Below are 15,098 nucleotides of genomic sequence, written 5' to 3'. Positions count from 1 at the left end.
TTTTTCCACAGCTGTTAGAGCCAAAGTCTGATATAATCTTTATTTATAACTTTATTTATAACCTAAGCCCTAAGCGCACTCTGCTTGCCCTCTGCTCCACCTTTCAAGCCATGCAGCGCTGCACCTCTCCTGTGTCTGAGACTGTATATAGCCCTCCAAATGTGGTTTCCCTGGTGCTTTGAATGGTGCTAGAATAACTTCCACTAATTTATACTTTCAGTGTATACATGAACCCTTAGGACCGGTTTGCCTTGCCTCGGGTGGCTGCTCAAACTTGTGCAGATGGCTTTAACGTATGAGCCACAGTAACTCCCAGCTCCGGCGCAGTCGCTGTGCAGTTGTGTTAAGCACCAGTGTGTGCTTGATTTGCCTCATTTATTCACACTCTTGAAAGCTTAGCCACATTGCTTTAATACAAGAATTATCTCTAGTGTCTAAAGCATAATTGCCACAGTTGGGAGCAGGAGACAGGCTAGGCTGTTATTAAATATTTAAGATGGTTTCTGTAGTCATGAAGCCACACCTCTGTTTATTGTGTTCAATCCAAGTCCAGCTTTTTGTGTCTTCCCTGAAAAGCTTAGTTGCCATCACTTAATCACGTGGCTAATTATGGTGAAGCGTCATCTTTTCAGCAGTGCACAGGGAGCTGCAGAGATTTTAGTCACCTGTAACAGAGCAATAGGTGTCTCAAATAAACACAGGTTTTGGTGATTGTCAAATCCCACATGCAGTTTAGCACCCTTGTTCTCTCCTGGCAAGATGCATTTAAAGCACAAACATGTATGTGCTCCCTTGTCAGCTGAGCACATTTTTCTCAGCATCTGCCTGAAGTGGTACCAGATATATTGACTGCATTAGCAGTCAAGTCCTGGATAATTAGGGGATACTTGGAAATAGGAGAAACCACTTCTCTTTCACGTTGTTCTGAAAATACACTCAGCATTTTGGTACGTTACAAGAAACGGCAACCGTGGTTGTTGCAGGGTGCAACCAGAATGCACGGTTTTCACATCAGATTAGGTGAGGGAAGAATTAATGCTAAATTTCAAACCAAGTTGTTGAAGGAAAACCATAAATGAGTAGTATGTCAGCTTCTTGTGAGCCCCATGGTTTGTCTGCCATGTTACCCTGCAGAAACTCTGATTGTAGTTAAAAGGATGTGTAGAAAGCCTAGTTGGACTACACTGACGTGGGCTTACCAATGCAAAACAGCTTGCAGAAGTTGCAAGGCTTCATTGTGTTGTTAATGGATTTTATGTTGATGGAGTTAACGTTGGTGGGACTTTCCAGAGAAGAATATAATAAATGCTGCCATGATGGGTTGATTTGATTTATGTTCATCACCTACATAGACCTTTAACTTATTTCTCAATTGTGCATTCCTGTCCCTACTGTCCCAAAATGCAAGTGTCTTTGCAGGTGTTGTCTTGCTGCTAATGCAGAGCCTGTAATCTTGCTTTTGCTGCACCTGGGTGTTTCTTTCCCAATTCAGCACAATCGAGTGGTATCAGGAATTTCTTCTTAATATATAGTAGGATTTACACACACAGTTTTGCATTTCGTATCTGTGGAAATAAAGGATGTTGATGTTATTCCACTGCTGTGCTTAGGGAATGGGCTCGGCACGTGCTGCTGCCTGTGTTGTTAGTGCTGTACTTTGAAGTGTGGATCCTGTGCTGTGCCGTCAGCGCAACTGTTTACTGTCAGGTTTTGATGTATAGGCGCAACTGAACTTGGCACAATGTAGGAAGTCTTTATTGGGCCAAGAGGTAAACTAAGACAGAGAGGCAAGGAAACCTCACTATGCAAACTCTTACAGTTGCTTTTGTAAACGTAAGCAAGGCAGCTGTGTCCACAATTGTATTTTATTGTCAGAACTGCACCATGCTTTTCCTCCCGTAAGGTATGTAAGGTTATTGCTTCCTACTTGCCACAAATCGAAAATGCAGTGTAGAGACCTGCTGCTCAGAGGACATGAATTTATATTCCTCATAGCAGCTTCTATACAATTATTAAAACAAATGTTGGAATGGGCTTTACCTGGTGTGGTGTCAGCCATGGAGTCCCGTGTTATGGTCATTTCCCTGCCCTCTGACCAAAGTGAGTGTTCAGGGAAAGCTTGCTCCATGGGAGAGAAGAAAATCCTTTACTCTGCTGAACAGCAATTTAAAGTAATAGGAGGAAACATAGTGTTTCAAAGTTTGCTTATATTAAGGTATTCTTGGTTGGAATTGGCTATGAATTAAAACTAATATTTTTGCTTCAAAAATTTCCTTCTAGGAATTATTCCTTCTACGTGCTTGACAACCACAATCTTCAGCAGCTGTGGGACTGGAACCATCATAACTTGACGATCAAGGAGGGGAAAATGTACTTTGCATTTAATCCTAAACTGTGTGTTTCTGAGATTTACCGTATGGAGGAAGTTTCAGGAACCAAGGGACGACAGAGCAAAGGAGATATAAATCCAAGGAACAATGGGGAGAGAGCCTCTTGTAAGTAAACCAACAAACAAAAAAATCTCAAGGCAAACCACATAGGAGAGTGTCAAAAAAAGCACAACCCACAAACCAACACACTGCCACGTTGCTGACCATTACAATATTGAGAGTTTAGAAATTATGGTAGGCTTTCAGTCGTTCTACTTGTTCAGTTTTTAAAATGTAGCTGTGAAAGTTATGTTCACATGCATGGAAAACTATGTGGTTACGTAGTCACTATCTCATCTGTAAAAACCATGGGATGAAGATGACTGCTTTCCAAATATCCTTTTTTGTGACAGCAGCACTGTATAACACTAGGAGTGTACCTGGGAAAGGAGAAATAAAATCTAGTGTTTTGCTATATCCAACGAGGAGCAGTTTCTCTGTTTCCTTCGCAAATGTACATCATTATAGGTATTTTCCTCTCTCAGATATCTACTCTTTCTTGATGCTAAGAAGGCTGCTGAATAACAGTTCTGTAGACACCAAAACAAATTGTTATGTTCAAGCTTCTTGTCAGCTCCTGCCGAATATTGTACGTTGTTGCTAGAAATGCTTGTTGTAAATGCAATTTTCTGTGCTTTATTTTCAAATTATTTGCTTCTGAATCGAGAACGCTTTTTAGTGTTCTACAATAGTCCTAAACTTCAGTGTCTCTGCATTTAATTTTGGATTCTGCAGTGGCCAAAGTTACTGGAAAGTCCTTTTTGGCTTCAGTGGTCCTCACATCAGGTCTCCAGGTGTAACCAATACATTTAAAAGCAATCTCTCGTCTAGGAATTAAGATGATAGAATGCTTACGAATTTGACTTCATACTCAAACTCTTAGAACTGACAGTGCATTTTTCTTCGGTCTATTTGTGGTGTTCTTGGAGCTGAGTAAATTAAAATAGATCTTGTGTATAAGTCAAGTCCTCTTGTTCTGGATGGTGTTTACAAAACTAGGACACGTACTCTGCTGAATGTCTCTTTAGGCATGATGCATAAATGCAGATGGCATAGATCCTTCTTGTAAGCACACTCCATTCTTTGCACATTCAATAGAGCAAAGGCTTGCAGTCCTGGAGGAGTTACAGACACACAGCCAGTCCTTACTACCACTGAGGCTAGTGCCAGCCGCTGCCTGTTTTTTAAAAAAACCATTACAGAAAGCTTTCTGACTCTGAGAAGGGGAAAAGAATCAACAAAAGCTAAACTGCCTTTGAAAAGATAGCACCAATAGTGCCAGTGTACATGAGGGTGAAACCCCCTTTATTTTCAGAGACTTCTGTGGAACGTTACAAACTAACTCACAGTTGACACTTGGAACACAATTTCTTCATCCAAGAATTAAGTTTTTAAAATGCTATTTTGTTTTGGATTGGAAAGCTCAGTCAGTTGGTAGTGGGAAGCCATTCATTTCAAAGCTGCCAGCTTCCATCCAGCTCTGTTCAGAGGAGTAGCTGGAAGTTGCTGCCATCAAATGGCTGTGCCGTATATGAACTGAGTTTTGGAGTTCTTGGTCCAGCCTCTCATAAATAGGAATGTAGACTCCTTTGTGCTTTCCATGTTGTCCGTTCGCCAGAAAAAAATTGTAGTTGTCAGAAGTTGTCCTGGAAAGTGAGAACACAGAGGCCAGTTACTGCTCCACGTGTGCATTGGAGTTGGATGGTGAAGTTAATGCTTTTAAACCAGTCCTGTGAATAAACGGGACTTCATTCCTCGCTCAGGGAGAGTCTGAAGTAGTTTTCAAGAGCTTTCTGATGATGCATTAAAAGAAAATCTGCTTCAGGAAAAATAATAACAAGTAGCTCCAGCATATTCTAAAATGCTTGCCAAGGTCACTGCTTACCCTTAAGCACTCAAATGCAGTAGGATGGAATAGGAAGCTCTACAGAGCCAAAGGCTGCTGGTATACTGTGGTATCATAGGCACCCCTGGAAAGGCCAATTAGCTAAAACTGATACCTAAGAAACCACAAAAACTAATAGGCAATGTGATGCTAACTCTGTAATGTCTTGTCTTTTTGTATCGCAGGTGAAAGCCACATTCTGCGTTTTGTTTCCAACACTACGCTCAAGAATCGGATTAAACTAACATGGGAACGATATCGCCCTCCAGATTATAGAGATCTCATTAGCTTCACTGTTTACTACAAAGAAGCGTAAGTAGATGTCGTCAGAGACTAATCGGGACATTCCAAGGGAGAGTAGACAATTCTATTCTGACTGTTGGTTTAGTAGTGAGAAAAGTTCGTCAGCAAAGTCCTTTGGGTAGTTCCTGTTTTACGCAGTTCGCATATCTCATCCAGTTTACAAGTCTCGCTTTTGTTCAAATTCTCTTCTTGATGGAGAACAAGCCCCCTTTAAAAAGAGGATTGATTGGATTGAAGCCTACAAATGGATTCCAAATCCATCAGGAAGTTTCAAATTTGAAAAAGAATGAGATGGATGGCTTGGCTGTTCTCAGGGGTCTAATTTGGAGCTCTCCGTGAGTCATGTCATTATGTTTACTGAGATCTTCTCCTTCTCTAGTCACAGTACTGACTAGAGAGCATCACAGATCAGAAGTTTGCCCTATCACCTTGATGACTTGTCTACTCAGGGTTTGGGGTTATTTAGGTTATCTAGCTTTGGTAGTTTTCTCCATTAGTATCTCTTGATAATGAAGGAGTGGGGCGGTTCCTGTGGGGAGATCCTGATTTCTTGGGAGGTGTCTGCCTTTGTACATCCTTGTAGTGTCTCAGATTTAAAATAGACCAAATAGACCAATAGAAATGAGCACAATAATTACAACTCTTCAGGCAGTCTGGAGGTGTGAAAGGGAGGTTCAGAATGCTGGTAATGACATACGGAGCGAGACTTCAAGACACAGAAGCACAAATTGTTAATGTCCAGCATTGCTTGAAAAAGAGTATCATTGTGATGGTGTGCTATGATACAGTCTACTTAGTGCTGATGAGTCTATAGTAACTAATTACAAGAATAAAACTTCATATGCTTTTGCGCCAATGTTGCAACTTATGAAAAGTAGAGCTATATGACTATGTAAGTGCGTTTGTATTGTGTGGAAATAAAAGGGGAAGAAAAGCCTGTTGGACTCGTCGAGGCCAGTCTTGGAAGTTTGGGTTCTTTATGGTAGAAAGCTCAACCGCTACCAATAGCTCTTTTGAGTTGCTTCTGTTTCATAGATGCTTAGCTAAAGTCTAAATATGTCTGAACCATTTCACTGTCTGTTTTGGATAAAAAAAGAGAAATTTAGTGTTTTCTTGGGGAACCTTGCCTTATTGCTAGTGACTGAAGGTAAGACCTGCAGCTAAAGCTGAACTCTGAATTTTGTAGTGCTTGGAAATAAATACAAATTTTATTCTGTTCTATTCTGCTATGGAAAACAAGTAAGCTTTATTTGTTTCATTGAGCAACATTGAAGTGAGGCACTCTCATAAATATATGACAATTTTTAGGAGAAAATAAATATTTTGTACTTTTTTTTCTTTTACTATTTTAGACCATTCAAAAATGTGACAGAGTACGATGGGCAAGATGCGTGTGGCTCCAATAGCTGGAACATGGTTGATGTTGACCTACCACCGAACAAAGAGAACAATCCTGGAATTCTGCTGCAGGGATTGAAACCTTGGACTCAATACGCCATTTACGTCAAGGCTGTTACCCTCACAATGATGGAAAACCATCACATTCATGGAGCAAAAAGTGAAATTGTATATATACGAACCAATGCTGCAGGTGAGAGCCTGGGCTCTTGGGTAAGAGGTTGATAATGGTGCAGGTATTCTTATTATGTAATTATGCAGGTTCTGTTGTTCATACAGAAATTGAGTTTATATGCAGATGATGTGCATAATGCTAGAAAGTTTCAGTAATTATGAAAGCAGCATTAAGATTTGAATTAAAACTCTGTAGTTGTTCAGATATTATTTTCATTGGGAACCATGGGAGTTTTTTGGAGTGAGGATTTCAGACTTTTTTCCATTGGTGAAGGTAAATTTAAGTACAGCTTTGGATTGGGACTGTACATGATTGCAGTTGAACCCTTAATAACCGTTGTTAGTGGGGCGTAAGTAGGGAATCTTTTCTTTGAAATAGGATGGTGATTTTAAACTAAAATAGGGTAGATTCAGACTGGATATAAGGAAGAAATTTTTTACAATGAGGGTAGTGAAACACTGGAATGGGTTGCCCAGAGAGGTGGTAGATGCCCCGTCCTTGGAAACGTTTAAGGCCAGGCTGGATGGGGCTCTGAGCAACCTGATCTGGTTGTAGATGTCCCTGCCCATGGCAGGGGGGATGGACTGGATGGCCTTTAAAGGTCCCTTCCATCCCAAAGCATTCTATGATTCTATGGTGTTTTTTCTTGCAGTATAGAAACGGATTGGGATTCACTTTGAAAGCTTGCGTTGAAATACATTGTAGAATGCTCTAGGTTTAAATACCTTCCTTTCCTTTATTTCTATTTTTTTCCCCTCCAGTGCCATCCATTCCCTTGGATGTTATTTCAGCATCCAACTCCTCATCCCAACTGATTGTGAAATGGAATCCTCCCTCTCTTCCCAACGGCAACCTCTCCTACTATATCGTGCGATGGCAGCAGCAACCTCAGGACAGTTACCTTTACAGACACAATTACTGCTCCAAAGGTAGGAGAATGAAACATGGTTGTGTTTATTTACAAGAGCTAAAGCCTGTGCCCTGATTTTGTGAATAACAGCGAGTGGAAGGGAATGGGTAAACATGCGTTGTTGCTTATTCATAATATGGAGAGAAAAAAACAAGCCTCCTGTGTTCTTTTCTTTTAAGATAAAGTCCCAATTCGAAGATATGCTGATGGGACCATTGATACAGAAGAAGCTACTGAACCCACCAAGCCAGAGGGCTGTGGGGGAGAAAAAGGACCTTGTTGTGCTTGTCCCAAGACAGAAGCAGAAAAGCAAGCTGAGAAGGAGGAAGCAGAGTACCGGAAAGTCTTTGAGAACTTCCTTCACAACTCCATCTTTGTCCCCAGGTAATGGATTTTGGACACTTTCTCTTTGCAAGTGGGGCTAATAATTTCATTTTTTAACATTTCCTAGATCTCAGGCTTCCTGGACATGAAAGCATCTGTAGGTAACACCTAAAACACATAAATATTGCCTTTCCTTTTGTGTGAGACAACCTGCAGCCTTACTTGGCAGTTTCTCTTACTAATTTTCATCTCTTTCTCTCAGTTTTAGCTAATAGTAAGGGTTCTTACCTATATTGTTCAAGGACTTTAGTGATGGTTTCTTTTCAGAGTCAAGAGTCACTTGAGGAGCTCTTTGTCTATAAAGGGTTTCAGAGACAAGCAACATGTGGCAGACAAAGGGTTTCAGATGTGATCTTTCTCTAAATAGCCATTTAAGTGCTTGTGTTCCTAATCTGAAGATTTATTTGCCTTTGAAATTGAGGGCATAGTCACCTCACAGAATTGAAACTGGTCTTCCTTTCTCACTGCACTAATTGCGAAGGGCATATTGGTTTCCTGGGTCTGTGCTGCAGAGAAGTATTAAATATGCCCACTCTTCCATGATAAACACTACCGCTTACACATTAAGTGGAATAGTAACGATTTTATGCTGCAACATAGAGTAGATACTGCTGAATTAATTGGTGATTTTGATCCTTGAGTTTCCAATTTATCCTTCATGTAAGCTGTTCTTACTTTAGATAATTGGATCCTGGGGCCTAGCAAGCACACAGTGTATAGCTGTTATGGTACAGTCTATAAGCAATCAGATTTCAGTCGTGCATGTTATCTCATTGTCTCTGTTGGCAGATGAAGTTTATGGTGAAGTCCTGTGCTTGAGAACTCTGAAGTGTGGCTTTGCTGCTCATTAAAACTGCTTTCTTTCACTTTCCATTGTGATTTTTGGACCTTTATTCAAGGATGTGTTGGATTGACTTGTTTGGGGTTCGGACTGTGATGTGTGCAGAGCTTCTTAGCTTTGTCCAAAAAATGAGGAACTAAATACTGCCTCTCTTTGGAAGTGCTAAGTATTGTATCTGAGCTGTGTTTGAGTCACATTTAGCATTTGTGGTTGAATTTGTGCAGTGTTTCCCTACTGACGATGAGAACCATCGGTAAAGATGAGGTACAGAAGAGTGACAGCCACCGTGACTGGTCAGGATGTAATTCCCGAGCAATGTGAAATCTTCTAAGTGTGGTCTGATCTTGGACTTGAAATAGCACAGCAAGGAGTTTTGAAAGGCATGTGTCAGGTCTAAACTACTTGAAAGTCTATTACAAAGGAATTTTTTTATTTCATCAAAGCTTTGTCATTTAAAATGCGTTGCTTATTGTCTCCCAAATTTTCTTGCACTCCCCCCACTCCCAAAGGAAACTCATAGAACCTTGAACTCAGACAGTAAAAAATAAACTGACCAGTTCACAAAATTTCCTGAAAGCTTGACCGTTTCCCCTTTTTCTTAACTTACTGTCATAAGGGTGTGTTTTGTAACAGCAAGGGCAGATAAGGTACAGCGCTCAGAAACAGCTGCATAGCTAAGCAACTTTAAAGAGACTGTATGTCAGGGAAATTAAAGATTATGAGCTAGCGAGACGTCTCCACAGGACAAATCTAAGCAGCTTGTTATTTGCTGATGTATTCCCCCCCCCCCCCCCCCCTTTCCCAAGGGAGAAGTTAATTAATGTGTTAATGCAAGCCTCAATAATAGTATTTGTTTCCAGTGTTCTACTTGTCTCATCTCTTATGAAAGAGATGCAGCCTGTAATACAGCATGAAAATATTTGACCGGGTGGTTTTAAGGTTGTTTAAAAAGCCTGTTGATCTAATCTTGTGTGCAACTTCTGGATGACCCCATGTGTATTGCTGCAGTGGTGAGGTGGATTTCAAACATTAGAACTATGGTTGGTCTTGAAGAGACACTCACAACCACAGGAAGATGAGTTATTCTTCAGTTTTTTTGGTTTTCTAATGAGCAGGATGAGACGGGCTCTGTGTGTGGTAGCAGGTATCTGAGAAGTAACGTAAAATTGCCATAAAGTATGGACAGTTAGCTTTTACGTTAAATGACCCACATTTTTTTCTTCTTTTTAATTTCAATTTGATGTAATTTATTATAGTGTTGTTTTCTAATTTTTATCTTACATTTCTCTTCCTTCCTGTCCTTTAACAGAATAGATGAATTTTCATGTTTTTATCTCTAGACTTTTCCTTATTTCCTTGGATGCTTGTTTTTTGCCTTTTCTGTGCCTTTCACGAAAGCAGGAAGCTGCTTGACAGAAAAGCAATGGTGTGAAATCCGTTGATGTTTTAATCATATTTGCCTTGTGGTTATCCTGCAGGTCTTTTTCCCTTCCTGATACGACTGTAGTTTTCACCAACAAGTTATGTATTGCTTTCTCTTTATCTTTTTCCCCAAAGGCAAGGTAGGACTGTACTTCCCCCCTCTCCCCTCCCCAAAGAGCTGAAACCTCATGCATCCCATAAAGGCAGTGACAGGCAAAGTCAGGCTTTTTGGATTCTTGCATTGGCACATGCTTTTGTGGTTGATTGAAAAGGAACTTACCTTTTTCACTGCTTTTATCACAAAATCTGTGCAAACGCTGATCAGTTCAGTGCTGGGCATCCCGTGCTTCTAGCAGTTCAAAAGTTTGTTCTTTCCACTGCATTAAAGCAGTAAATGAATACTCATCCTAAGCAAGATGAATAGCTTTAGTAACTTCCATAAACACCAGTGTAGAGGAGGCACAAGTGCTTACATCTCCTACGAAGTTCCCCCATACTCCACTGACAAGTTACAACATTCACTTGTATGTAGCTTAAAACAGTTTCTTGATAAAGTAGGAATTTTTTTCCTCGTCTTCGTTTATTTCCGTGCTGTGTTTACATGGCATCTGAGAGTGTCAAAAAGACTGCTCAAGACATAGTAAAAGGATTTTGGAAAATTTTATAGCGAACTCCTAAAAAAAATTTCATCCAGCCTCTGCCAGAAGATTTCAAAACCAAGTCAGGCTGTTTTTGGCTCTCTCTGCAGCATGCTGTTTTGTGGCTGAATGTACTAAGATGGTATATTTGACAGCGAATTAACTTCTGTTGAGTCATCTTTCTTCCTGTTGTGTGTTTGAGGGAGGCCTTATCCGCCTGACTTGTAACTCTCTGGTAGAAATGTGTTAGACTTCATCTTTGTCCTTGATAGCCACTGCACTGACCAGGTGCTAAATGGCACTGGCTAAGTGATTTCAGGTGGGATGGGATTCAAGGCAAAACTGTTTTTGTAGTGTGACTCTTACATTTTTCTTTAACTCCCCTGGTGTATTGCTTTCCAGGTGTGAGCAGTCTTGCAAACTTCAGAGACCAGGAGAGCAGGAGCTGGAAAAGCCAGCTTTCCCTAGGTAGTTAGTGCTCCTGTGCAAAAGAGCCTTGGATTTGAAACAAGACCAAGTGACAAGTCTCATGTGTAGCAATCGTGTGTTGATTAGCTAACACCATCCACATGTTTGTAAGAATATTTTCATATTGACACTTGTACTGACATTCAGGCCTGTCCACTACAATAGTTTCTTAGACTTGAGAAAGCAGTAGTGTTGCTATAAATCCTCCAGTTTTTAACTCTGCATAACTTTCATACAGATGCCTGTAAGGCAAAGCAAAGTTGCTTGGTGAACTCTTGCAATACACCATATTAGTACTGTGTTTTCTCATACAGGAAGATTGTTCCTTTGCAGAGCTTTTGTTTGGGTGAGAGAAGTAGAGATACACAACTTAGCACACATTAGTGGTGGTTAACATTCATGGCTTCACCTGCCTTCCAGGGTTTCTTTTCTCGGTGCAATACATTCAAAGTGCTGTAATTTCATTGCAACTGAAAAGAAAGCTAAGCCGACGGAGTTAGCTTTGCTAATCCAGCAAACTTCAGAACACTTTTTCCCTAACCCTTTCAACCTTTAGCATCTGATTTTTATTTTAAGCGTCAACATTACTGTCATTAAATACAAATCTAAGATGCTTATTGAGTAACAGTGAAGCCGTTTTTGCTATTCGGTTTGTTGTGTGAGGTCAGAAGTTTGCATGTTTATCTTGGGGCGCAGTGTGAGCTTCAGAGTGGTGATTGGTTTCTGACCAAAAGAGAGTAATAGGATGTGCTGACGTGCTGCAGGTTCCGATTAAGAGAAAGCTTTTGTCGTGTTTTGCAGTTTCTTTTATTTAGCTTTTTTTAATGGCAGAGTTACCTATTTTACTGTGGTTTTTTTGCACAGAGCTGGAGGAAAAGCGGTGTTTCCCTGAAGAGACCTTTACTGTAACTGTCTGCTTGCTCCACAGACCCGATCGGAAGCGGAGGGACGTGTTCCGAATCGCAAATGCCACTTTGGCCACTCGAAACAGGAACGCGACTGGGCCAGATCACTTCACCAATGTTTCTGATGCAGAGGAGAGTGAGGTGGAATACCCGTTCTTTGAGACCAAAGTGGATGGCAAGGAGAGAACTGTGATCTCCCATCTCCAGCCTTTTACTCTTTACCGCATTGATATTCACAGCTGCAACCACGAAGCCGACACACTTGGTTGTAGTGCTTCCAACTTTGTCTTTGCAAGAACCATGCCTTCAGGTATGCTCTCACAAGTATAAAGCTTTGTTTTATTTTCTGGGGAGAGATCAATCCCAGGGAGGATAAGCCCTCCAAAAACAGTCAGGAAAACATCGGGGTATAATAAAAAAATTATATACAAGAAAATAAATTGGAACTATATAAAACTTTGTTACAGTAGTTTAATGTCCTTGACTGGTCTCTTGTGTCTACTGAGCGATACGTATTGAGTCTGTCCTGTGATCAGAAGTGCATGCGTTGACTACCGAGATAATTATGAGAGAATCCATTTCCCAGTGATATATAGGTGATAACTACAGACATGGTGGGTTGAAAGGTTTTATTCTTCAGTTCCCCGTATGCTTGAATAGAGACAGGGGAACGTTTCTCAGCTAATGTTTAGTTTTGCTGTGTTCACTCTGAACTGTTTGCAGATGTTAAGAGTTTTGCTGGTGGGAATGTTTGCCAAATGTTGCTTCTGTCACAGAGTGACCATGCCTTTGTCCAGCCTGGAAACAGGGGGAGTACTGTGTTGCTTTGTGCCCAATCGCCGGCATCTAGAGTACTTCAAATAGGAAGCATTGAATGCTGTACTCATGTTTGGGACTTCTACAGATTGTACTTCTTCTGAGAAGAATAGAGATGATTTTAGTGTAAGCTCATATGCATCTAGCAAAGAGCTTCTGACTCCAGCAGATGTCTGGGAATATTTGATGCAGAATGGTAGCAATTTTGTTTTGTTTCTGGAAGGAAAGACTATCGTAATCCGGATCCAGCTGTGTCAGTAAAAAGGCAAAAAGTATTGCTTATTTCAAGGAAATACGGAAATCTGTGAGATCAGGGAAAAGGAAATAAGTGTTCCCAGATTTTTAGCGCATGGCTCTGAAAATTAAAGGCCAAACAATTCTGTTTTCTTCTAAACCTAACAACTGTATTTTTGAAAAAGTGGTCTTTTTTTCTTTGACTGAAATGGTCTTCATATTCCCGTTTTTGAATAAAACACAGAAAATTATCAAGAATGAAATACAGGTAAAGCAGTTCCTGAATTGCTGATGAGACTCTCTTAAACGGCGACAGATTTCCTAAGCCTGGATGCTTTAGGAAAGGGGTGACAGTGGGGCAGATCTTATGTGTTTACAGCCATTTGCAGACAGGTTGCTGTTTACAGCCATTCGGTGCGAATAGCTGTCTCTGCACCATTTTGGTGTCGTGGAAAGTTTGGAAGGAAGAACCAGATGCTGGTAAACAGGTTTTTTTGGCACACAGAGCACAGTGACTAACACAGAGCCCATGCCTGGTGAAGCTGTACACACCGCACTGTTTTTCTGGCAATCGGCAGTTCGGACTCTGCTAGCAATCTCTTCAACAGGCCCCTGGCCAATGCATTTTGTTCTCTGGATCTTTGAATAGCACTTACTGCAATGCTTTGATACCGAAAGAATAGTATGAACCTTTATTTTCCTCAATTGTTGCATAAGTTCCTGTTTCAGTAATAGCCGTTCTTGTCACATCACTTGTGAATATTTTACAGAGGGAGCAGATAACATTCCAGGAACGGTAGCATGGGAAGCAAAAGAAGAAAACACTGTCTACCTGAAGTGGTTAGAGCCAGCAAATCCAAATGGGCTGATACTAATGTATGAAATCAAATATGGGCAGCATGGAGAGGTGAGGATTTGACATTTCTCTGTTAAGAGTTACTGCTTGTAACTCTAATTTATACACAAAATGGGATCTTTCTTAACATGCTTCTGTGCGGTGCTGCAGACCAAAGATAGAAATTGCGATTTCAAACACCCGGCACCAACCAGCATGCCGTTCCTTTGTTTCATTTAGTTTGACAGTTTTTGAATTCCGCATACCTCCTTAAGGTGTTTGAAGAAAAACTGATCAGATGGGGCTTTTAGTTATAGAAACTAGCTTATTCTGCAGCCTTATTGTTTTCTCAAGAATGAAGGAATGTGAAGATATTAACATGAACTGTAAATTGCTTTTTTCTTTTAGGAGAAGCGGGAATGTGTTTCCAGACAGGAATACAAGAAGCTTGGAGGAGCTAAACTAACTCATCTGAACCCTGGAAACTATTCTGCTAGAGTTCAGGCCACCTCGTTAGCTGGGAACGGGTCATGGACTGAGCCAGTCTCTTTCTATGTGCAACCCAAATGTAAGATGAATGTTTGTTGGCTGTGTCAAACTGGGGGACTCTTGTCTTTTTAATAATTCCTGATATTTACGTACGTAACTGGGCGTATGAGCCTCTCGCCTGTACTCTGAATACTCCTCTTATTTGCTGATGCTTCTTTGACAACTCTTCTCTGTTCCATTTTTCGGCAAGTGTTGACAACCAGGAGGCATATCTGAGGTGTGGTCCTTTTGTTGTATGCATTCTATATATATGAGAGGTGCAACCAGGTGGTGGGTGTGTAGAGCACACTACTGTGACTTGATATGCTGGGAATGTAATGTTAGCCATAACAACATGGAGTTGGATTGTACAAAACCTGTGGCAATAAGGCAAACCTGCTTTAAATTACAAAATAATAAAAGAAACAAATAATTTGTTTAGATTTTTGGCTGGCAGGTTTTTTTAAATATCAAGATGCTTTTTCATATGACCTGTTCCGAGTGACATTTGGTAGAGATAACATCCTGATGAAAGGGTGATGCTGGTCCTGACAGTGGGAGTAATTTATCTTTTGGAAAAACACCACCGTAGCGTCCACAGAGACCCTCTCAAGAACTTCTGTATTTTAGTTGTAGAGCAGATGTATCCACAGAAAATTGGACCTGCATCTTGTATTCCTTTTTGGTTTTCTAATTGCTGGACTTTGAAGAACTTGAAGTAAAGAGCAGCGTGTGCATATTCTGAATATAAGTAATTGCAAGGTGAACAAAAGATGGAAAAAAAGGTGAATATGCAAGTGAACAATTACATATTGTTCACTGAGGAATGTAAGTCCTTAAGCATAACTTGTGAAAACAAACCCCAGACAGACACTGTTCTGTACAAAATTAATACTTTTCACTGCCTGTTTTCTTGTTCCACTCATC

General features: G+C 40.6%; 1 protein-coding gene across 2 annotated transcripts in view; it reads left to right on the top strand.

Annotated features, from left to right (window-relative positions):
* The window catches only part of IGF1R (insulin like growth factor 1 receptor), a gene marked incomplete at its 5' end in the record, with an annotated part of 193,183 nt that overhangs the window by 156,220 nt on the left and 21,865 nt on the right, over nucleotides 1-15,098 (top strand). For both annotated transcript variants that reach the window (XM_082321420.1, XM_082321419.1), the window contains 8 exons: nucleotides 2,281-2,495; nucleotides 4,500-4,626; nucleotides 5,970-6,208; nucleotides 6,952-7,119; nucleotides 7,280-7,484; nucleotides 11,782-12,068; nucleotides 13,579-13,715; nucleotides 14,052-14,211. In XM_082321420.1, the coding sequence (XP_082177546.1) occupies nucleotides 2,281-2,495; nucleotides 4,500-4,626; nucleotides 5,970-6,208; nucleotides 6,952-7,119; nucleotides 7,280-7,484; nucleotides 11,782-12,068; nucleotides 13,579-13,715; nucleotides 14,052-14,211 (1,538 nt within the window). The remainder of the gene's footprint in view (nucleotides 1-2,280; nucleotides 2,496-4,499; nucleotides 4,627-5,969; nucleotides 6,209-6,951; nucleotides 7,120-7,279; nucleotides 7,485-11,781; nucleotides 12,069-13,578; nucleotides 13,716-14,051; nucleotides 14,212-15,098) is intronic.

This window comes from Platalea leucorodia, assembly GCF_965183815.1.
Source record: "Platalea leucorodia genome assembly, chromosome: 9".
NCBI classification, from domain to species: domain Eukaryota; kingdom Metazoa; phylum Chordata; class Aves; order Pelecaniformes; family Threskiornithidae; genus Platalea; species Platalea leucorodia.
Note: the sequence above shows the minus strand (reverse complement) of the source record. Positions and strands in the feature narration are given on the sequence as shown.